We start from the raw sequence: 23,299 nt of genomic DNA, 5'->3' as shown, positions 1-23,299 counted from the left end.
GAAGAGGTAGTTTAAAATGGCATATTAAAGGCAGAACGTTTAGTCTAAGCCTGTTAATCACTGCATTCCTGTGCTCCCCAGATTCTGAAAATGTCAGGAATTGAAAGACTAGTATGAATTTGGAGGTCTTGGCCTCTACTTGAGTAAGTATAGTACCTCCATTAATGTTCTTAGTCCATGGTGTGGGGTTATCACCAAAGGCAAATACTGCTATGGATGTAAACAGGAATTTTTCCATTTAGTAACCTCCATTTTCAGCTAGCCCTGTTACATCCTTGGCTTCTGGACTGTAGGAAAACAGTTCCATTTATTTCATCCTTTCCTCTGGAATGTTCTTAATCTGATGTTGGCAGATCCTGACCTCACTCCCTGCTCACTGCAGAGGGGCTGGCTTGGCTTATGCAGCAGGCCTCCCAGGGGAAGTTTCCAAGCCAATCAGAATGCCCTCTTTTAGTGTCTTTCCTTATACCTTAGGATACTGTCTGAATCAACAGAAATGCTGAATGAACCCTAGGTGGAGTGGAAGGGTAAGAGAGAGTATGCTCGCACTCTGAATTTTGTTTCCTGTGGACCTAACTCCAAGTTTTTAAATTAAGCCTGAATTTTTTTTAACTCTTTCTGCCATTTCCACCTTGTCTTATGGAAGTGTAACCCCAAGCAAATTATGGGCAATTGGAGGTAGGCATCAACTTTAGTTCCTGGGCAGTTCCTGAGAGTATTGGTTGAGGCCTGGCCTTCACCCTAGTGTTTGGTTTAATTCATCAGTGTACATTTCTCGTTCTTCTGAGCTGGCTTCTAGAAGCCAGGCAATTCAACTGTATAGAACCTGTCAAATACCATAGCTTTTCAGATTTTTCTAGTTAATGGATCTCTGGGGTTACGGAGGGCACAGTCCCTCCATTTGCTGGCAATAGTTGGGTTGCTGGGATTGTTGGTCCCACTTCTGAGTTGACCCAGAAAGTATTAATATATCTCACTGTGGTGTGAAGTACAGACTGTCTTGTTCTCCTGAGACTGAGGGTCTGCATTCAGGAAGAGGCTGCCTAATATGGACAACTGGGTTGTTTGTTTGCCATTGGCCCAGGGAAGACTAGGAGGTGGAGAAAGTCTAATCTGAACCAGGATAGAATCCTGTGTGAGAGAGAAATTTGCTATTCTTTCAATTGAAATTTGCACTCTGAATCCCAAGAGAAGGCACCAGTAGGTCAGTTAATACTTCTTGTTGAGGCTTGCAAAAGACACTGCATTTCTAACAAAGCGTTTACCCATCCAAAAGAGAGATCCTGATTTGGCATATAAAACTACTGCCTCTTCTGGTTATCTTTCATCACTTGCTGAGTTTGAAAAGGTAATAAATGGTTTGTGTTTTAAGGAAAGAGGCTCTTCCCAAGACCTGAGGCTTTCTCATTCCTACCAGCTGGGCCCATTGCTAAAATGCTTTCCAGTGGGCTTGCTTCTGCCTGGCCAGCACCTGGGCTGCCCCAGCTTGTAATTAGCCTGCCTTTGCTTCATAAGCTTCCCAGGGTGTGGTTCTTCTTCTAAAAGCTTGTATGAATTGCTGTACTGTCTCTTTATAGTTTAAAAATGAATCCTTTTTTGTTCTTTGCAACTCATTTGCTTTTTTCTTTTCTTTTCTTTAAATTACTATTAACACCTGTTGATTCTTTTTTTTTTTCTGATTGGCCTGTCACTGCATTCCTGCTCCCCCTCCCTCTAGCTGGGTTTGTCAAGTCGCCCATGTCAGAAACTAAGCTCACGGGGGACGCCTTTGAGCTGTACTGTGACGTGGTCGGGAGCCCCACGCCAGAGATCCAGTGGTGGTACGCAGAAGTCAACCGGGCAGAGTCTTTCAGACAGCTGTGGGACGGTGCTCGGAAGCGCCGTGTCACCGTAAACACCGCCTACGGGTCAAACGGCGTGAGTGTGCTGAGAATAACCCGGCTCACCTTGGAGGACTCTGGGACTTACGAGTGCAGGGCCAGCAACGACCCCAAGAGGAATGACTTGAGGCAAAACCCTTCCATAACATGGATTCGAGCCCAGGCCACCATAAGCGTCCTTCAGAGTGAGTCCAGCACCCTACAGTAGTAGTACTGTAGTCATTAGAGGTGGCCCGATGACCCTTCCCTTCTGCATCCTTTCCCTCTTCCCCAGTATGATCACTCACCCCACCCCTTGTCTTCGTTTTTTTTTCCAAACCCATGACCCTTCTGGTTGTAGTGTATGAAAACATCTGTGGCAACTTTTTTTCTTCTTTTCTTTGCCGTCCTTTCTGCCTCCCTTATTCCCCAACCCTTCTCTGTGTCTTTCTTCTCAGGAACAAAGAACTTGAGGAAATCCGTGACTGTCCAAAATCATCTGTGTTGGGGAGAGTTGCTGGGGGGAGAACTGGGAAGCTTAAAAAAAATTAAAACCAGGCGGTCCAAGGAGGGTAGTGTTGAAATGGTTTCTTTCCCTCCCCTTTGATTTTGTAGTAGGTTTCCTGCTATACTTTTGCTGATTTCTTCTCTGGTGCCTTTCTATTTTTGTTTCTTTCCCCAGTCTAACTACTTTTTATTTCTTCTGTTCTTCTGTTTGAAGCTCTCTAAGTAGCTGCCTTCACCTCTATGGTTTTAAGTTTGTGTCTGCCCAGCCTCTTCCCTTACTGTGACTTGGTGTCATCTTGTGATGGGAATGTTGCCATGGGTACAGTGTGGTGGTGTGTTTTGGTTGTTGGGTGGCATGTAAGCTTGGATATTTTCATAGTTCCAGCTCCTTTTCTTTTCTAAAACCATGGCATTGCTTCTCTGATAACAGCCCTCTACTGCAGCAGTGTACTCCTCACTGGGCCTGCTAATTAGTCTCCTTTTTAAAAGCAGCAGCCTGGAACTTCCTTCATATGTTTTGCTATTAGGAGTCAGGTCACACTAAGCTGCAAATTATTATTTTTTTAACCTATCACACTGTCTGGAAGTCAGAGTTGCAGTTGATTCCTGTTCATGGTTTGACTCTGATGAGTAGCTATTGGCACAGTGTGCCTTATCCCAGAGGATGGGAACTCCAGACATAGTGTGGGGACCACTCACACTGGCCCTTTCTTTGTGTCTTGAAAAAAGAGGAAACTAACTTCCAACCTGGTTTCTCGACGTGATGGGGTGAGCTGACCAGCTGGCTCAGAATCCTCCCCTTGTAGCAGGTATGTGTGAGACGTATGACACCGGGACTTTTGTGGCCACTTCTCTCTCTTTCTCAAAAGTGACTTGCTACCTTATGTTGGAAAGCAGAAGGAGGGAGAAGCCACCACAGAACCAATGTTCCTGGCCAAGAAGAGTTCTGGCCCCACATCAAACCTGGTTATAATTGAGGGGACATTCACTTTTGGAAAGATCCTTTGGGGTTTTCACCTTTTCTTTGAGGACACAATGAGAGATCTATAGCCAGTTCTAGCTTAAAGAGCTGATTGATCTAGAGAAAGTAAGACTAGTAAAATCTTGCTTTGATGAGGAATTTGGTAATACATAAAGTAGTAAGACATGGGCCTTGAGTCTATATACTTACATGGAAAACAGCAAATTAGTGTCTGTTCTTTGTAGCCACTTGAAGATCCCTATGGGTTAAAAAAGAGTCCTTTGTAGGGCAGTGGTAGGAGAGGCTGCTGCAGTTGGCACTGTTGAATCAGAGAACCTGCTTCTGGAAAGAGGAAAAGAAAACTTTGTCTGTGTGAAAATGGGGAACATTAACCCAGTGATTTTTTTTTTTTTTAAACAATATTTTCCCCCTGCACGCCTCCTCCTCCTGCCCCCCTTGCTCCTTTCCTTATAAAAGCAGAATTACCTACATGGCCACAAAGGTCTGTGGAAGTTTATAGATATGGACTGGGCTGGGCATTTGCACTTGTACTTCCAAGAGCCTGACTCATAGCTAGAATGACCATGCCAAGGAGCTAGAAAAAGATGTGGCTTTGGGATACCGACCTGCCAATCCCGAGAATACATAGGATTCCCCCAGTTCACTTAGAATTGTCTGCATGTGGTTGAACCAAATCCTGGCTAGGCTCTCTTCAGACTTCCCCATCAGTCAGTTAACCCTAGTTAGCTGTTTTGGAGAGCCGGGAGTTTGCTGCTGCTGCTGCTGCTGCTGCTGCTGCTTTTTTTTTTTTTCCAAACACCCTGGATCCAACTCTAATTGGATTGTTTTATGATCTCAGCATCCCAAAAGACATTGCCTCTATGGGAAGGTCAAGTGTTCTATCTAAGAATGACCTCCTGGTAGTACTTTCCCCAGAGCTCGTTGAGTATGTAAGGCAGGAAGAGAAGTGTGCCCAGTTTTTAGGTATCTCTCTGGCCATATAGGGTAAGGGTCTCCTATCCACTGCTTTTAAATAGACATCAGTGACAGGTAAACACATTTGAGCTTCTCCTAAATGTTCATCTCTCTTGGACTTTGACTGGGCAGCGCTTGGCCACAAAAATAAAAGCCCCACCTTCATCCTGGTGCAGAATGCAGATGAGGCACCATGGCCAAAGAACTTGGTGTAGCACTGTTTTTCATATACAGCAATCACAGGAGGCAGGTTACCCTACCCCACAACCCTCCTATGGTGCAGAATCATATTTAAACCTATTTAAATTATCCACTTGCTCCCAGCTGACTCTCTCCTGGATCTTTAACACTTAAGGGAAAAAGTGCTTTCCTTTGCCTTCCAAGAATTCTTGACAGAAAGTCTACCAGGTTGCTTTCATCAACTTCTTAATCTCCCTGAGCTGCAGTGGTCATTTGCATCGCCACAGGTAAGAGTAGCATTTACTTTGGCCTCCTTGTATTTAAACATCTGGAAGCTCTTGGCCTCATTCTCAGAGTTTACCCTTTCTCAGTGCAATCTGAGAGGAATAGCCAGAAGGAGAGTCCCAAGTGGGACAGAAAATGAAATTGGATAATTAAAATTCAGTAAAAACCTAAAAGTGTGTTTGGGTTTTAATGTTGCCTTTATATTTTTTTAATTTCTCTTCTGTGGAGTACTGGTTCTATCTTTTTCTCTTTTGTTTTTGCTTGGTTTTGATTTTTCTTGGAATTGTGATGCTTTCTGCTGATGGTGTGTGTGCGCGCCTTCCATTGCAGGGTTTGCAGCCGTTTCTGCTCGACTTCTTAAGGCCCAGGGATTTGGCTTCTGTCCAGTGTGTCTTGGAAACCATGGGACACCACTGCGCTAACGTGTTTACATGCATCTGCTTCTGTCTTAGTGGCTGCTATGCCTCCATTATCTGTACATAGAGACCCTGTTTGATGTTACTGATAAGGACCAGTGCTGAATGGAAGATAACCGTTATCCTTTTGCCAGAGTTGGAAAATAGAACTAATTTGTTAATTGAGCAAACTTAAGGTTTTGCTTTATTACAAGTTTCTTCAAAGACATTAACTCTACAAATCAGAAATGTTACATCGTTAGGAGGTCCTTAAGACATTACATTTTCCAGGTATCCCACGACTTCCCCATGCTTTCCCCCTCCCTGAATAGCAAGCAACTTAGTTCCCATGGAGGGAGAGAGTTCTTTCCTCAAGTTAAGGCTCAGCACAATACTGTATAAAATGGTGAGGGGAGCTGCTGCAGAGCTGTAGACAGGAAGTGGCTAGACACAGGGAAATGGGAAGTCAGTCAAGGGTTTCTGAGAGAGAATTGGAAAACAAATAGCAAATACCTCTTATTGTGGTTGGGAAAAGATGGTTAGTGTAGACTTAGCCTGGAGATGTTTGACCAAAAGTAGAGAAAACTAAGCCTGGGGAAATAATAAAGACAAAGCACATTAACAAAAGACAACAACCCTAGAAATGACTTTAATACAGTGATGGATTTCAAAGTGCTTTAAAGATGAAACTTCCAGGAATAATATAGAGTGATTTTAAGCATTTCTGTTCAATGTATTATAATATTTGACTCCAGTAGGTTATTTTTGTAGATACGCTAGTGATCCCTGGTTATCTAAGCACAGAATAGAACCAGAGGTGAAGTATGTCCTAGGACAAAAGGTGGCGGGGGTGGTCTTGGGGCTGGGGGGCAGGGATAGAGAATTCAGTCAGATATGTCTTCTAGGCCCAGCTTTGCCATTAGTGATACTTATGGCCTTGCACAAATCATTTCACTTTTCCAGCTCTTAAAATTTAAGAGTGGGATTCAATGAACTCTAAGGGCCCTTCTAAAATTCTAGGAGCCCATAATACCAACACAATATTGCACTCTAGTTATATTTTCTCAGAATGGAATGTGTTTTAAAGTGCAATTCTGGAAAACAAAAACAAAAAAACAAAAAACTTGTTTTGGGAATAAGTATGGCTGGAGAGGAAGAACTGATGATGCTTTTTCAAGAATTTTGCCTCCACAAAATTTGGAAAATGCAAGTGAATTCCAGTAGGAAGTATGCTTTTAGAATCCACAGTGTCTTTTTTCTGCATAAATAATGGCCATGGCTGGTTTGCCATAGGTTTAATATTTAAATGTGGGGAAAGTTATACTTGTATTATCTAATTATTACTGTTCCAAGGCCCAGTGACACAATAGGGAGTATATTATAATAGGTATATAAATGATATGGCCTTTGTCTTCAGAACGGAAGGTGGAGCCTGGTTTTCTAATTGAATCCGAATTGTTTGGTGGTTCTTTTAAAAAGGTGGTATTCAAAAGCGTAAGTGGATTGTTACCAGTACAAACACCCATAATACTCCCATTCTTTCACGTCTAGGCCAACTGGTCTTCAGGCTGTTGTCTGCGCTAGTGGTCATTTGCTTATAATCATTGTTTTTCCTTTCTTGACTTCCTCCAAAGTGGTAAAGTGAAATTCCTCATGTGGTCCTGTCTGCCCTCCCTCTTTTTCTAGTTTCCCCCTCCTACCCCGTCCACTTCTCAGGCCAGGGCTACAGAGGATGGAAGGCTATTGCCCCCTATCATTGTGCACTCTTATTACAGAGCCAAGGATTGTCACCAGTGAAGAGGTCATTATTCGAGACAGCCCTGTTCTCCCTGTCACCCTGCAGTGTAACCTCACCTCCAGCTCTCACACCCTTACATACAGCTACTGGACAAAGAATGGGGTGGAACTGAGTGCCACTCGTAAGAATGCCAGCAACATGGAGTACAGGTGAGAAGGGTGGGCAGCTCCTGGGAAGGTGGGAGGGAGTGTGGCTGAGCTTACTTGACATTCATAATCCATAGTTGTGCCATGCAGGAGGGACATGAGATATATTTGGCTCTCCCTTGGAGAGTCCAATCCAGTATATCTCAGGTAAGGCCCAGTAGTCTAGAAAAGATTCTCAAAGGATTCTAATGAGCAGCCAGATTTGAGAACCATAGATTATCCCCTCACTATAATCATAGAGAAACTGAGGCCATGAAGTAGTGATTTGTTCAGGGTAACAATGCTAGTGAATAGGAGAGTCACACTTAGAATGTAGTCTCTTTGCCTAATCTAGTCAGATCGAAGTTAGGTTTGAAGAAACAGATTGAAGTCTGCTTTGTGACTGTAGAGCAAGACATCTCCCTAAGCCATCTTTCCACTGGGTAGATTTCCTGGTGAATTCCCTTTTAGGAGTGTGTAACATCACTGTAACCTGGTAAGGACCAGCGGATGCAGGGCTCTTGAATAATCTGGAGTGAGGATGGTAGCCTGGAAATACCCTTTGAAGAAAGAAAGATATTTGCTGGCTAGAGTTACCCAGCACCCAAATATTTGGTGCTTTTTGGAATATCTAGCACACATGGCACCCCACGTTTCAGAATAGTTTGTTCCTGGTTGAAAACTGTCTGGAAAAGAATCAGCTAATCCTGCTTAGAAGGTTAATACAGTGCAAAGAAAGAGAGCACTGAAGTGAGACCAGGAAAGCCCACGTACCCGTGATGGCAAAGGCATTCTGCAGGATATTGCAGCATTGAGACCTTTTCACACCCCTTATTTAGTTGATCCAAATGAATCTGTGGCTCCTCCTTTTTTCCCAAGCAAGGAAGGAGTGACTCTTGGCTGCTTTAAGGCCAAATACTGTATTTAGTAAGTTCTAGAACCAAGGCTAGGTTCCAGGTCTTCTGATTTTCTAGAAGTTTTTCTAGAATTGCTTTTATTTTATCTGCTATGCCATTCGCTTAGTGGCAAAGTAGTTAACCTATCTCCACTGTAGTTTCTTCTGATAAAAAAAAAATTAGAAATTTAGCCTCAGCGATTTTCCTCATAGTTTGGAAAGGATTAATCAAATAAAGTTGTTAGGTGGAATGAAAAGCATTTTTTTCTGGTTCTGTCCGTTAGTTTTACAGACTTGATTTTTTGTTGTTATTTTATTGAGACAGGGTCTGGCTCTGCCTCCCAGCCTGGAGTGCAGTAGTGCGGTCTCAGCTCACTGCAACCTCTGCCTCCCGGGCTCAAGCCATCCTCCCCAGTAGCTGGGACCACAGGTGCACACCACCACACCCGGGTAATTTTTTTTTGTATTTTTTGTAGAGACTGGGGTTCACCGTGTTGCCCAGGCTGGTCTTGAACTCCTGAGTGCAAGCAGTCTTCCCACCTTCGCCTCCCAAAGTGCTGGATTTACAGGCGTGAGCCACTGCATCCAGCCTCAGACTTGTTTTTTATAATACATCCTTTAAGATAGCAGACATCCAATCATGTTTCTCTTGGGTCTTGTACTATTGCCTGCAAAGTGTTGAGCTTTAACTTCATGAAGTTTCAGCCTGACTTTATAAAATGCTTCTTCTCTCTTTTTTTCCCCCTCAACTTATTTGAAGCTCTCCAAGGATGTTGTGTATCTCTAGAGTTTTTCAGGGATTCTACATTTTGTGGAGTAACAACTGATGAGTTCCTTGGGCTACTTAATAAGTCAGCCTGAAGAGCCGATTTCAGAACCCTGCTTCTGCCCAGCCTGTAGGGGATGTTATCCCTTTGCTTTAATTTCTTGCTAATAGCTAGTCCAAGAGAATGGTGTGGGGAGATTTTGAGCCTATAGGCATGGACTCAAGTGTGGGAGTTATCTTCCCAAGTATTTCTCAAAGAACTTAGAAGTCTAAGAACTTCAGTCTTAAGTTCAGGACTGAGTTTGAGGAAGGAGCAGCAGCTTTTTCTTCAGAGCTTAGACCCAAAGAACTTCAGTTTAAGCCCTGAAGAAAGAGCTGCTGCTCCTTCCTCAAACTCTGGAACACTTGTTTGATAAGAGCAGCTGACTTGTCTGTTTTCCAATTGGGAGCATACTGATAGAAGAGGCATGGTGTCACATTGAGAAGACACCTTGACTGCTTCTCCCAGAATATTGTGCTGCCATGTGGATATCTTGAGACAGTCCTGGGGATAGGCTATGTCTCTCCTTGTCCATAGTCTCTTAACCTGTGTTTCCTTTTTGGAATGAGCAATATAAGATGGATAAATGCATTAGGCCAGTGAGTGGTTGAGTTTAGGAGTTTTTCTTAGACATTAAATAGTGCAGTAGAGATTTGACCGTCACAAGTATCATATTTTAACCCCTAAGCAAAAGAGCCAGAGCTCAGCCCTATATAAACATTTATCCTCTGATCTGGAGGCTGCTGTTTTTCTTTTATCTGTAATTTCTCACCGACCTTTCTGCACATGTTTGGTGTATGTGCTTGTAGGCCAGAGTGTACTGAGTTGATGTGTAGTTGGCCCTCAGGGGCAAGAAAGCTTGTTTGGAATCACCCTGTGTGATTGAGATGAAGTGCTGTTCTGGCCATATATACTACTTTTTCTTTTTTTCTTTTTTTTTGAAACAGGGTCTTACTCTGTCACCCAGACTGGAGTACAGTGGCATGATCATGGCTCACTGCAGCCTTGACCTCCCAAGTTCAAGCGATCCTCCTGCCTCTTAGCCTCCCGAGTAGCTAGGACTATACGTGCACCACCATGCCCAGCTAGTTTTTTAATTTCTTATAGAGACAGGGTTTCGCCATGTTTCCCAGGCTGATCTCAAACTCCTGGGCTCAAGCAGTCCACCCACCTCAGCCTCCCCAAGTGCTGGGATTACAGGTGTGAGCCCCCGCGCCCGACCCATACAGTCTTCTTACAGTCCTTCCTGTCACTCTGCTTAACTTGATCTGAATCTGTGCACAGATATTCACTCTGTGTTCACTCAGTAATTCATTCATTTATTCATTCCCCTGTCATATTCCAGGCACCAGGCGAGGTGCTCTGTATGGGATAGTATGCCGAATAAACAGTGCCTATCCACATAGAACTTGGTCTCTTGGGAAGCCGGACATTAATCAAGTAATCACATAAATATATAATCACACACATGATAAGTACTGTGAAGAAGTACAGAGTAGTATGAGAGAGAATGTTGTGGAAAGGGATGACGTTTAGATTGGGGCTGGAATAAACTGACATGTAAGCCAAGACCTGATGGAAATGGAGTTAGGTAGACTAAGGGACGAGAAGAGCATTCTCTGTAAAGAAACGTCTTGTGTGGAGGTTTTGAGGTGGGAACAAGCTTGGTGCTTGAAAAACTGAAGAGAGACCAGAAGAGCTAGACAGTGGCATGGGATGGAGCTAGGGATATAGACAGGGGCCAGATCATGTAGGGCCCTGGGGTTTATCATAAGACTTTTTGCTGCATGTCTATGGCTGATGCTTTGATGGCAGATTTTTTTCTTTTTCTTTTTTTTTTTTTTCAGCATCTTGGCCAGGCTAATCTTGAACTCCTGATCACCCGTCTCAGCCTCCTAAAGTGCTGGGATTACAGGGGTGAGCCACCACACCCAGCTGTGATGGTTTTATACTGTATATCTGAATATAAACTATAGTACTTTGGACATCCTTCTATTTTGATTACTTTTGCATTTTGTTTCTCCCAATAGACCAGAGCATCCTAAGGTTAGGGACCATGTTGCCATTCCATCTTTGTATTCTTGGCACCCTGTAAAGAGTAAGACATTAATGTTTTAGGATGCATAGAGAGGGATTTTTGCTTTTAGTTAGAAGGAGGTGAGTTGCATTGAGGGTTTGGAGAGCAGGATCCCGGATTGCCCCTTTGATTCTCCTTCTGTTGTATATTTTGACCATTCCCAGTTTCCTCACTTGGTTTTTCTTCTCATCTCTGCAGGATCAATAAGCCGAGAGCTGAGGATTCAGGCGAATACCACTGCGTATATCACTTTGTCAGCGCTCCTAAAGCAAACGCCACCATTGAAGTGAAAGGTACAACCCAGCAGAGGCTGTGGTGTGAGCCTCTCACTCTCCTTCCAAGACAGTACCTTGGTCTGGAGTCCCAGTCTTCAAGCTCCTCTTCTTTCCATGTCAAGACATAATTTAATGTTATGGTTAGGCCACAGGCTCAGGAGCCTGGCTGCCTGGGTTTAAATTCCGACCCCATCATCTACTAGCTGTGTGGCCTTGGTGGTTTACTAACTTCTCTTTGCTTCCTTTTCCTCATTTTTAAAATGAGGATATCAGCAGTACTTACATCATGGGTTTGTTAGGAGGATTAAATAAGTTAATAGATTGAACTACATAAAATTGCTGTTTTTATCTGTCAAAAATGTTTCAGTGTTGGCAGCTCCTATGGCCCAAGGCTTTGTAAAGCTCTTAGGTCAGTGCCTTACAAGTATGATTACATAGGTCTTCTGTGGGCCAGCAGGATTGAGGGGGAAGGTACAGTGGGTACAGTGTGCAGAGTGGACATCAGCTGTTTGTGGATAATTCATTAGAATTGTAATAGAAACCTTTGAAAGAGGAGGCAGTAGTAGAAAGTTCCAAGAAGGGCAAACAGAACTATAAAAGTTGGAGCTACCCAACATCATAAATTTCACCTTTCCTATGTTATTTCAAAGAAGCATCTGAGACCCAGAAAAGTGAAACTTCTAGCTCTCTGTCACACAGTGAGTTTGTGGCAGAGCTAGTCTAGAACACAGGTCTTGACTCCCAATCCAGTGTTTTTTCTACTCTCACAAAATGATCATGAGGAGGCAGGGCTACTGTTTGAGGTCAGGTTTTCTATTTTCAGTCTTTCTCATTTTGCTTAGTAAGGACACCGACTTGTTCTTTAAATCCATAGAGTTATCCCTGGAAGCTAGAAGGACAAATTTAGGAGAAGGAAAGGGCCCATATAATAGGTATTCAGGTCTTCCTAAAATATTTGTAAGATTAAAATTGCAGATTCAAGAAAGGCTTAGACACATTGAAGGTTTCCATTATATGGTGTTATTAAATGAAAGTAATATCTTGGTGACACAGCCCTCACTTGTGAGTTGATGTAGGGATGGCCACTGCCTCCTCCATCTGCCAGTTTGATTCTGAATGCCTAAAAGAGTTACAGTCACAGTGGGCCAGAAAACTTGGCATTTCATTTTTTCAGTGGCTTTCCTTGGAGAAATCTTGGTTTCTACCCATTTTAGAAGAATGCCACATGTATTCAACATGAGGATGAAGGATGTGGGAAAACATTTTCTCTAAGCCAGTGAGGGCGTTCCCCAGCCTAGGTGAGCTGAATTGTGTAGGGAGACTTCTCTGTGAGACTTGAGGCCCTGCTGCATTCCTGGCTGAGCCTTTGGCACAAAGTCCAAGTGCAAAGGCAGGGTGGGTGAGGGAGGGAAAGATTGGGGTGTCTAGTTAATTGTGCTCCCCAAGCCTGAGATAATTAGTCCTAACTAACTGTAATTGTTAGTGACTTTGAGTTAATGATTTCTAAATAGCACTTTCAAGAGTGAAAACCGAAATGGTTTTTCCATCTGTTTGGCTGCTAAAGAAAGTGGGGTTTAGTGGCCCTAGAGGCATCTTTCTTCATATTCTCTTCAGCAGGTAGGAAGCAGCAGTTGCCAGGGTCAGAGAATAGGACGCTGTAGGCCAGGAGTATTATCAGAGCAAGTTACAACTTACGTGTTATATTCAAGGTGCTTACTGTGCACTGTTGCATTCTCACTGTACAAATAGCCCTATAAGGAAGGTGAGGCAGGTGGTGGTATCCTGGTTTTACAGAAGTAGACCTTGAGAGAATTCTGTTTTATAAATAACCTAAACCATATTCTGGACCACTTTGTATAGATATACTGTGTGTTTCTCTCTCAAGAAAATTTGTAAAGAATTCTAGTCTGTCTTCTCTCCCCAACACCTGGATAGAAAAGAGCTGAATGTTTAATGTCTTCTCTTCCAAGTTATGGATAGTTGAGTCTGGTAAAGACTTTGAACACTTCGCTTTTTCAGTATATGTTTTTAAAGGTTTGCCATAGGCCCAGGATCATATTCTGAGCTCACTTCCAATTGTGGTTGGGGTAGAAAAACTGCCTTGCATTTAGAGTAGTACATGTCTGTATGTTAGTTCCCAAAACATTTTAATAGAAACTCACATTTTATTCCCTTAGTGTCTCTGGGGTGGCGATAAGAGACAGTTATCTTTTTATAGCTGTAGCAATTTGAAAAATCTGCTGAGTAATAGAGAGTTAAGAGGTGGTTGTACTTGAGAACAAAGAGGTTCCGAGAACATCAGTGGCCTCTTGGCTGACAGGAGTCTCTGAGAATCTTCCTGTGTGGCTTTAACTGAATCAGCACATCAGGGCATATAATTCAGACCATGCATATATATTTCTTCAACGTCTATTCTGCTGTCAGCCATTTCTTTCCCATCTGCCTTTTCCTGTCTTTCAGAACATTTCTGGGGTGTTGTTTGGGCTCAGCACTGTGGGAAGTGATTTAGCCTAGCCAGGGACTGGGCATTATCTGTCAGATTACCAAACCTTGAGTTATCTGTGGTCTACAAAAGAAAAGAAGGCTGCAGGAACCAGAGAGAGGGATGGTGGCCTGGGAACAGAGCCAAGATGGTCATGTTTTTTAACCAAAGCCTGTAGATCACCGTCAAGAAAATTTGGAGGATAGGAGTTATCTACATGTAGTGGGGGAGGCCTTGTATCTGAAGCAGATTTTTAAATTCTCTTCCTTTTTTTTTTTTTTTTTAAAGGACACAATGTGACATAGTATAAACAGGAAGATACTGTCGAGGGTTACGTTTCTCAGGTATTCGGCAGGTGATCTGCACAGATGTGGAGAAGGAAGATGGACCTGGGCCGGTTAGGAGAGGGAAGACAGCAGTGATGAGGCCTTGTGGAGCCCAAAGCCCTGCCTTCCTGGGGGTCCACTCAGCTAACACTGAGGAGGCATCTTTATCCTCAGCTTGTGACTCTTCAGAGGCTGTGATACCAGAGAGTGCACACCTTACAGAGAATTCATGAATGAATAGATGTTGAAATTTTCTATCCCTATAATTTTTCAACCTTTTGCCCCTTACTCCTTCCCTCTTCTCCTTCCTTCCTTTTCTAAAATTAAAAATAAAAAAAATGCTCACAAAAAAGCAAATTGAAAATCCCGATATCATTTACAAAGTAAAAAGAAAAAACTTGCTCTCATGACTCCCAAGCACTATCCTTATCCCTTAACCATTTTGATTAGTACAGGAAAGAAGGAGTTTGAATTTTATTGCTGTTTTTGGAAAAGGATTTTGTTGGTCACCCAATCCTCTGCAACAAATATGTCACTGTCTCTTGTGAGAAGCACATCTCAGCCCAGAAGGGGCTTGAGCCTGTTGTCTTACTAGGTTCATCTCACCCTCCTCATTGGACATTTCAAATGAGTTTCAGTCTTTTGGTTGCCGTGAGAGCCAGGATTGATCTTGTTTTTCTCCTCCCTACTCCTTAGCTTTCTCTATATTTGACTATTAAGAATAAAGGTTAGGATTTCTATAAGTGGCCTTGCCCTGCCTTCCTATTTCCTACTTTGTCATGGTGCGTTACAAGTGACATATTAATCCAGACTGGCCAAGGCAAGTGTGGTGGGGATGAAGATCATTGTGAAGAACAGTGATACACAGACCACATTCGCACGGCACTTTCAGCATGCACAGCATCTCCACCGTCCTTTCTTCACTGACAGTCAAGAAAGGTAGCTAGTGAGGATGCGTGGAGGATGTGACATCCTTTAGGTCAGAACTGATGTCAAAGCAACCTGCTTCTGTCTCAGAATTGCCATGACTTGAGAAGTCTTTGAAGGCATAATAATACGAAGCTGCTAGGGCATTTTGAACATTAACTTCAGCCCAAAAACCATACCTGGACTTTGTTTTCCTCTCTTCAGGGTGCCACCCTGACTTTCCTTAATAAGAATAAGAATAGCTAACATTATTGCATGCTTACTGTGGGTCAGGCACTGTGCTAGGTGCATTATTTGTTCCTTTTCTCTCCTTTAGTCTCCACAACTCTATGGGATAAGTGTGATTATTATCTCCGCTTCCCAGGTGAGAAAATTGAGGCTTGAGGGAATAACTGGCCCAGTGTCACAGAGTTTACTGGTGGAGCCAGGGTTCTCACTCAGGCACCCTAGCATTAGATCCTATGCTCCTAAGCACCAAGCCATGGTGCTCTGTTGAGCATGTAACATTTAAAAGGCCTTGACTAAGAGTTAAGAGAAATGTGTTCTAATTGTGGTCCTGCCATTAAACACAGTGTGACTCTGACCAGTCACTTCCCTTCTCTGGGTCTCAAGCTTCCTGAAGTGCATGATGAAGTAGAATGAGATAGCTCATCTTCAAGGTTCCTTTGTTCTGTGTGGCTCTGATGGTCTGGGTTCCCTTATGTGGACAGAGAGGAGAGGTTGTGTATTAGTGTTTCCTAGAGGGACAGAACTTACAGGAGAGATATATATATGGGGGTTTATTAAGTATTAACTTACATGGTCACAAGGTCCCACAGTAGGCTGCCTGCAAGCTTGAAGAGCAAGGAAAGCCAGTCCGAATCTCAAAACTGAAGAACTTGGAGTCCGATGTTTCAGGGCAGGAAGCATCCAGCACAGGAGAAAGATGTAGGCTGGGAGAGGTTGGTTATTGAAGGAAGTGATTTCCAAGCCCATTTTCCTAGTGTTATTGGAAAATTTCAATTTGTCAGTTTCTCAGCTTGGAAAAGTCACCTGAATGACTCCCACACCTCTACCCACTCATCTCCCTGTCTTGTGGTGGGGGTATCTGACCTCCAGTACTGGTGCCAGGAAAGGTGATAGAACAGTGGTCTTCAATTTCATTCATATGAACTGTGGCTTGGGCATCAGATTAAGGCACATCAGGTGATTATGGTGTACAGCCAGGGTTGAGGATCACTGTCTTTGAGGAAACTTCTACACCTCTTGCTCAGTGGTTTCACCTGCAGAAGGAGGCATCTGTCCTAGACTGCTGTAGTGTTCACAACCAATGATGAATCTGCTGTGGGTGGAGAGTGCTTGTTGAGCCAAAAGCCTGCATCCTTCTTGCTTCCGTCTTGACCAGTCTCATATTCCTTCTTGGGCATAGCTCTTGGCAAGCAGTAAATCTTCACTCTCCCACTGCCTTAAGCCAAGTGTTCATTTTGTCCACCACAAAGATAGGTGTTTTTGGGATTTGATAAGGTTGTATGAAGGAAGCAAATAGACCGTGAATGCAGAATCTCTGTGTTTACTTGGAAACAGCCTACTCATTGACAACACCTTTAAGGATAGATTTTCTTTTCTTTGAAAATGAATTGCTAGGTTATGAACATGCTTTAAAAAGTGAGCACCAAGGCCGGGCGCAGTGGCTCACGCCTGTAATCCCAGCACTTTGGGAGGCTGAGACCGGCAGATCACAAGGTCAGGAGTTCAGGACCAGACCATCCTGACCAAGATGGTGAAACCCCGTCTCTACTACAAAATACAAAAATTAGCCAGGCGTGGTGGCGGGCGCCTGTAGTTCCAGCTACTCGGGAGGCTGAGGCAGAAGAACTGCCTGAACCCAGGAGGCAGAGGTTGCCGTGAGCCAAGATCGTGCCACTGCACTCCAGCCTGGGCGACAGAGCGAAACTCCGTCTCAAAAACAAAACAAAAAGTGAGCACCAAATAAGCAGTGTCTGTAAAGAGGTCTTATTTGTTGATCGCTTTCTTAAGTCTGTTCTGTTAACTTTATTTAATATCATCTGAAACATCCTTCTGTGGCCTGAGTTGACAGTTTCTTTCTTTTTTTTTTTTTTTTTTTTTTGAGACAGAGTCTCGCTATGTCGCCCAGGGTGGAGTGCAGTGGCCGGATCTCAGCTCACTGCAAGCTCCGCCTCCTGGGTTTTTACGCCATTCTCCTGCCTCAGCCTCCCGAGTAGCCGGGACTACAGGCGCCCACCACCTCGCCCGGCTAGTTTTTTGTATTTTTTAGTAGAGACGGGGTTTCACCGTGTTAGCCAGGATGGTCTCGAACTCCTGACCTCGTGATCCGCCAGTCTCAGCCTCCCAAAGTGCTGGGATTACAGGCTTGAGCCACCGCGCCCGGCCGAGTTGACAGTTTCTACAGCATCTAGCTTGGCCTAGAAGCTGATCCTTTGCCCTTAGTGCCCCAGGTTAGGTAGCAGAGGGTACGAAGGAACATGTATTTGTCCTCAGCCAGAGTCCCAAACTGCCCAGATAATGAAATTGGGTCAGGTGCTGTTGGGTAACTGAGACTATTTTGGGACCCCTGTGTTGCTATTTATTAGGATACTGGAGGGCTATCCATTAACCAGTGTGGACTAGAATATGTAATGAACAAGTCCAGAGAATGAATGAATTCCTGAGTGGATCAGAGACCTCTTCTAAGGGTCTTTTTGTTAACTTTGTTGCTCCTACCCTTCGCTCTTGCCACTTAGTCTGTGCCCCACTAAGAGGGTAAAGGGAAGCTCAGAGTATTGTCTCTGTCTCCTTCAGGATATGAAGGTTTAGTTAGACGCTCAGACCTGCTTTTAGACCAACAAAACCTGGTTAAGCAGTCCCTTATTAAATGCCAAGCCCATAGAAGGTGAGGCACTAAAATAGGCCATTAATCAGATAATTTATCAGTATCTGACCTGATTAAACCTTATTTTTAGAGCTATAAAAAAAAGTCCTGTTTGTATCAGCAAATGGGGAGAGCACATAGTAATCAGTATCTTTGATTTCTTAGAACTAATGACAGAGTCCAAGCCTTAGCCTTTCCTTTCCCTGACTGATGTTTAAATGCTTGACCCTGAATTCCAACCATGTTCTAGATTAGTACAGAGATGTAATTTAATCCTCACAAGACCTCTGAAACAGTGAGTATTACTCTCATTTTATAATACTAAAACTCAGAGTATTTGATGTGATCTGCCCTGGGTTACTCAGTTGGTGAGTAATAAAGTTGAGATCGAGTCCAGATTTCCATGTGTTCAGGTCTGAAGCTTGCTCTTTACGCTGTACTAATACAGAATAAAATCTGACAGGTATATCAGTTTTGCTTTGGGTCTAAGGTGTTTTAGCACATCTACAAGTAAAGATAACTTTTGGGCTATTTGCTCTGCAGTTACCAGTAATGCATATGTGTGTGTGTATCTACACACATGAATATATATACATAAATATATATATATATTTTTAAATTTTACTTTAAGTTCTGAGATACATGTGCAGAACGTGCAGGTTTGTTACATAGGTATACATGTGCCATGGTGGTTTGCTGCACCCATCAACCCATCATCTAGATTTTAAGCCCTGCATGCATTAGGTATTTGTCCTAATGGTCTCCCTCCTCGCATGTTGTATATTTTTATTTTTGTAGACTCTGTTCTAGTTTATCTCCCCTCAGTATGTTAAAGTACAAAAAGCATGGTCTCTGGATTCAGACAACCCTGAACTTGGATTTTAGCTTTACCATTTAAACATTAAGTTACTTTTCCAAACTTGAGTTTTCCCATTTTAAAAAGTGGGGTAATGTCTGCTTCATCAATTGGTATATTTGTATCTATTCTTATAAATATGTGTAATAAATTACCCCAAAACTTAGTGGCATAAAATGATAAGCACTTATCACCTCACAGTTTCTGTGAGTCAGTAATTAGGGAGCAGCTTAGTGGGGTGTTCTCGCTTGGGGCCTTTCCTGAGATTTCGGTCAAGCTGTTGGCTGGAGCTGCAGTCATCTGAAAGCTTGACCAGAGCTTGGAGGATCTACTCCATGTGTACAGCTCACTCACATGGCTCTGTAGTGCCCTCAGTTCCTCAGTGTGCCGGCCTCTCCGTTGGTTGGTTGAGTGTCCCCCAGTATGGCAGCCACCCTTTCCCAGAGTGTCGAATAAAGAGGGGAAGTAGTGTTCTCCTCCCACACACCAAGGCAGGAGTGAAGACTGTTTGAGCCCCTTTCCCAGTCTGGGCCTTTAAGTCTGGGTCCTTTCAGAATAGTGACTTTTCAGAGGCAGTGCAGCTGCCAACTCAACTTTTAGCATTCTAGATGGTTCTAATGTACAGTCTTGGAAATGAGTCCCCAAAGCAAAAGCTGATAGTACTGAATTCATAGTACTATTGCCAATAACTTACTCAAAGTGGGTGTCCTCTTTGGGTCAAAGGAGAGTGAAAATGGGAAAATGTACCACATATAAGCTGATATCTGAAATTTATATCTCTAACATAGAACATTTCCCTGAGCTCCAGACTTGCTATTTTACTGCCTACTTCATATTTTTGCGTGGATGTTAAATAAGTATCTTTTTTTTTTTTTTGAGACAGAGTCTTACTCTGTCACCCAGGCTGGAATGCAAGGGCATGATCTTGGCTCACTGCAACCTCCACATCCCGCGTTCAAGCGATTCTCTCGCCTCAGCCTCCCAAGTAGCTGGGATTACAAGCACCCGCCACCATGCCCAGCTAATTTTTGTATTTTTGTAGAGACGGGGTTTCACCATGTTGGCCAGGCTGGTCTCGAACTCCTGACCTTAGGTGATCCGCCCACCTCGGCCTCCCAAAGTGCTGGGATTACAGACGTGAGCCACCGCACCTAGCCGTATGTTAAATAAGTATCTTAAACTTACCATGTTCTTCTAGACCTTGACCTTCTGGTTTTTACCACCACTATTTCTGTCTTTTAACAAAACAAACTAAGATTAAGCAAACAAAAACCACTCATTCTTTTGCAAAATCTTCCTCATCTTAGTAACTGTCAACTACATTCTCGTAGTTACTCAGGTGGAAACCTTGGTGTCTCCTTGACTCCTTTTCTTCTCACAATCCACATCCAATCCATTAGCAAATAGGTTAACTCAGCCTCCAAAATATACCTGGAATCTCACCATTTCTTGTTATTTCCACTATGACTGCCCCCGTGGAAACCAGCCTCTCCCTTGCCTGGGTGACTTTAATAGCCGCCTGCTGGGTCTTGCTTCCACTGCTGTCTCTACCGTTCTTGTTCACATAGTAGCCACGGGGAGCCTGTTAAAACACACCCATCATGTTATACCTGCACATAGTATTCACCAGTGGCTTCCCGACTAACTTACTGTAACTGCCAAAGTCATGATGGTGGCCTACAAAGTCCTGCTTAATCTGGGTCCCCAGTCTCTCTGATTTCTTTTATCTCCTGCACTCTTCTCCTTGCTTACTATGTTCCAATCAAATCCTCTTTGCTGTTCCTTGTACATAACAAGCACAGTCCTACCTCAAGACCTTTGCATTTCCCTCGACCTAGAGTGTTCTTCCTACAGATATGTGTGACCTACTCCCTTCTTTTCTTTTTTGCTGGGAGACCAGAGTTTTATTACTATTTAAATCAGTCTCCCCTAGCTTTCAGGGAGCAGAGTTTCTAAGGAAACTTGGTGGGTAGGGGGAAGCCAGTGAGCCAGGAGTGCTGATTGGTTAGAGATGAAATCGTAGGGAGTCAGGAGCTGTCTTCTTGTGCTCAGTCAGTTCCTGGGTGGGGGTCACAAGATCAGATGAGCCAGTTTATTGATCTGGGTGGGGCCAGCTGATCCATCAAGTGCAGGGTCTGCAAAATATCTCAAGCACTGATCTTAGGAGCAGTTCAGGGAGGGTCAGAATCTTGTAGCCTCCAGCTGCATGACTCCTAAACCATAATTTCTAATCTTGTGGCTAATGTTAGTCCTACAAAGACAATCTAGTCCCCAGGCAAGAAGGGAGTCTATTTTGGGAAAGGGATGTTACTATCTTTGTTTAAACTATAAGTTTCTCGCAAAGTTAGTTCAGCCTGCGCCCAGGAACAAACAAGCACAGCTTGGAGATTAGAAGTAAGATGGAGTCAGTTAAGTTAGATCTCTTTCACTGTCTCAGTCATAATTTTGCAAAGATGGTTTCAGTCCCTCCCTTGGGGTTTTAAAACACCTTAATCTTAAGGTGTAGGCTCTGAAGATGGGAAAAGGCCTTCGATCACTCTGGCTTCTTCCTCCTGATAGGGGACGTAGTGGGAATGGGAGTGAACCCCAAACTGAGAAGAGCAGAACCACTTTGTAACTGTCTAGGTGTACTCATGCAGGCCTGGCTGGGATTCCAGGGCTTGTGTGGGAAAAACATTACTACTCTCATCTATAGTTTTACTGCAGTGTTTAAGTGAACAGCCTACTATAAGGTAAATAATGAGTCCTAGGATGAGGAGCGCAGTTACCAATTTTAAAAGCAAAGATTTGAAAGCATTAGTCTGGGGACTTCTTTTTTTTTTTTTTTGAGACGGAGTCTTGCTGTGTCACCCAGGCTGGAGTGCAATGGCCAGATCTCGGCTCACTGCAAGCTCCGCCTCCCGGGTTCACGCCATTCTCCTGCCTCAGCCTCCCGAGTAGCTGGGACTACAGGCACCCGCCACCTCGCCCGGCTAGTTTTTTTTTTGTATTTTTTATTAGAGACGGGGTTTCACCGTGTTAGCCAGGATGGTCTCGATCTCCTGACCTCGTGATCCGCCCGTCTCGGCCTCCCAAAGTGCTGGGATTACAGGCTTGAGCCACTGCGCCCGGCCTAGTCTGGGGACTTCTAACCCACAAAGAATTTAGAATTTCATCTAAACTACAGGAAAAAACCTCTAGAACAGCTAACAACAGTATACTGTAGTTTTTCTTTTGAAGCATAATTTTTCTCTCTCTAGTCCCCATTTTTATTAAAAACAAATCATGATAGAACTAATTTGTTTAAAAAATAAACTTTAGTCTTACTGTACTTGGCCTGATTATTTGCATAAAGTGCAGCAAGAATAATTGTTTTTCACTTAGGGTTTTAAATTGGCTTTGTCAGAACTCTGTTCCATGAAGAATCTCAGATAAGACTTTCAAAAAGTCGAGTCCAGCCATGGGTTTGTACCCTCAATTACTTATGAGTTGGGCAAATTCCTCTCCTCTTGAGGTCCCAAGATAACTTGGAGTTCCTGGCTTGTCAGAAAGTGACATTCTTAGCCAGGCGTGGTGGCTCATGCCTGTAAACCCAGAACTTTGGGAGGCTGAGGTGGGTGGATCACCTGAGGTCAGGAATTCGAGACCAGCCTGGCCAACATGGTGAAACCCCATCTCTACTAAAAATACAAAAATTAACCAGGTGTGGTGGCAGATGCCTATAATCCCAGCTACTTGGGAGGCCAAGGCAGAAGAATCACTTGAACCCGGGAGGTGAAGGTTGCAGTCAACCAAGATCACACCACTGTACTCCAGCCTGGACAACACAGCGAGACTCCATTTCAAAAAAAAAAAAAGGTGACATTCTTTATTTACCACAGGTCAGGAACCTTGTATATACTCCCTTATTTTCTTCACGACCATGTTAAAGTTCACTTCATCACAAAAGCCTTACCCAACCAGTCTGACATATCTGGCGTGTAGTGGGTGCTCAGCAGGTGTTTGCCAGATGAATGAAGCATGGCTGGCTGGAGCAGCACATGGTAACCCTTCTGCTTCTGTCCCCATCTGGACATGCTGGGCCCTATGTGGCTATGGAGCCTGCTCCTTGGAGTGCTTAGAATTTATTGACTGAAGTAGCCATTTGATAATGGCTATAGCAGCAAAGCCCAGAATAACAAAAGAACCAACAAAACTGGAATTGGAACCAAGGCATATCGATTCTCTTTCCTATCTTGGATAACAGAGTGACATCTAGCCTGCTTTGAGTTTTACTGCTGCCAGATTACTGTAACCCAGCCAGGCGTGGTGGCTCACGCCTGTAATCCCAACACTTTGGGAGGCTGAGGCGGGCAGATCATCTGAGGTCAGGAGTTCGAGACTAGCCTGACCAACATGGTGAAACCCCGTCTCTCTTAAAAATACAAAATTAGCCGGGCATGGTGGCGCATGCCTGTAATCCCAGCTGCTCAGGAGGCTGAGGTGGAAGAATCACTTGAAACCGGGAGGCAGAGGTTGCTGTGAGCTGAGATCGCACCATTGCACTCCTTCCTGGGCGACAAGAGCGAAACTCTGTCTCCAAAAAAAAAAAATTACTGTAACTGGTGAAGCATTGGCGGGTAATACAGTTAAGATAAAAGAAAGCTAAATCCAGAGAATTAGCTTTTATCTCAGGCTTCTTTGATCCTTGAAACTTACTTAATTTTTAGACTACAGTTGCTG

General features: G+C 43.6%; 1 protein-coding gene across 3 annotated transcripts in view; it reads left to right on the top strand.

Annotated features, from left to right (window-relative positions):
- NPTN (neuroplastin) overlaps window positions 1-23,299 on the top strand; it is a 416,039-nt gene that overhangs the window by 377,697 nt on the left and 15,043 nt on the right. For 2 of the 3 annotated variants that reach the window (XR_007727413.1, XM_050797752.1), the window contains 3 exons: window positions 1,718-2,065; window positions 6,938-7,109; window positions 11,062-11,156. Coding sequence is in view for 2 of the 3 variants with exons in the window: in XM_050797752.1 (XP_050653709.1) it covers window positions 1,718-2,065; window positions 6,938-7,109; window positions 11,062-11,156 (615 nt within the window). In the remaining variant the exon portion in view is untranslated. The remainder of the gene's footprint in view (window positions 1-1,717; window positions 2,066-6,937; window positions 7,110-11,061; window positions 11,157-23,299) is intronic. The other variant, XM_050797751.1, reaches the window with a different exon arrangement.

This window comes from Macaca thibetana, chromosome 7, assembly GCF_024542745.1.
Source record: "Macaca thibetana thibetana isolate TM-01 chromosome 7, ASM2454274v1, whole genome shotgun sequence".
Classification (NCBI taxonomy): Eukaryota; Metazoa; Chordata; class Mammalia; order Primates; family Cercopithecidae; genus Macaca; species Macaca thibetana.
Note: the sequence above shows the minus strand (reverse complement) of the source record. Positions and strands in the feature narration are given on the sequence as shown.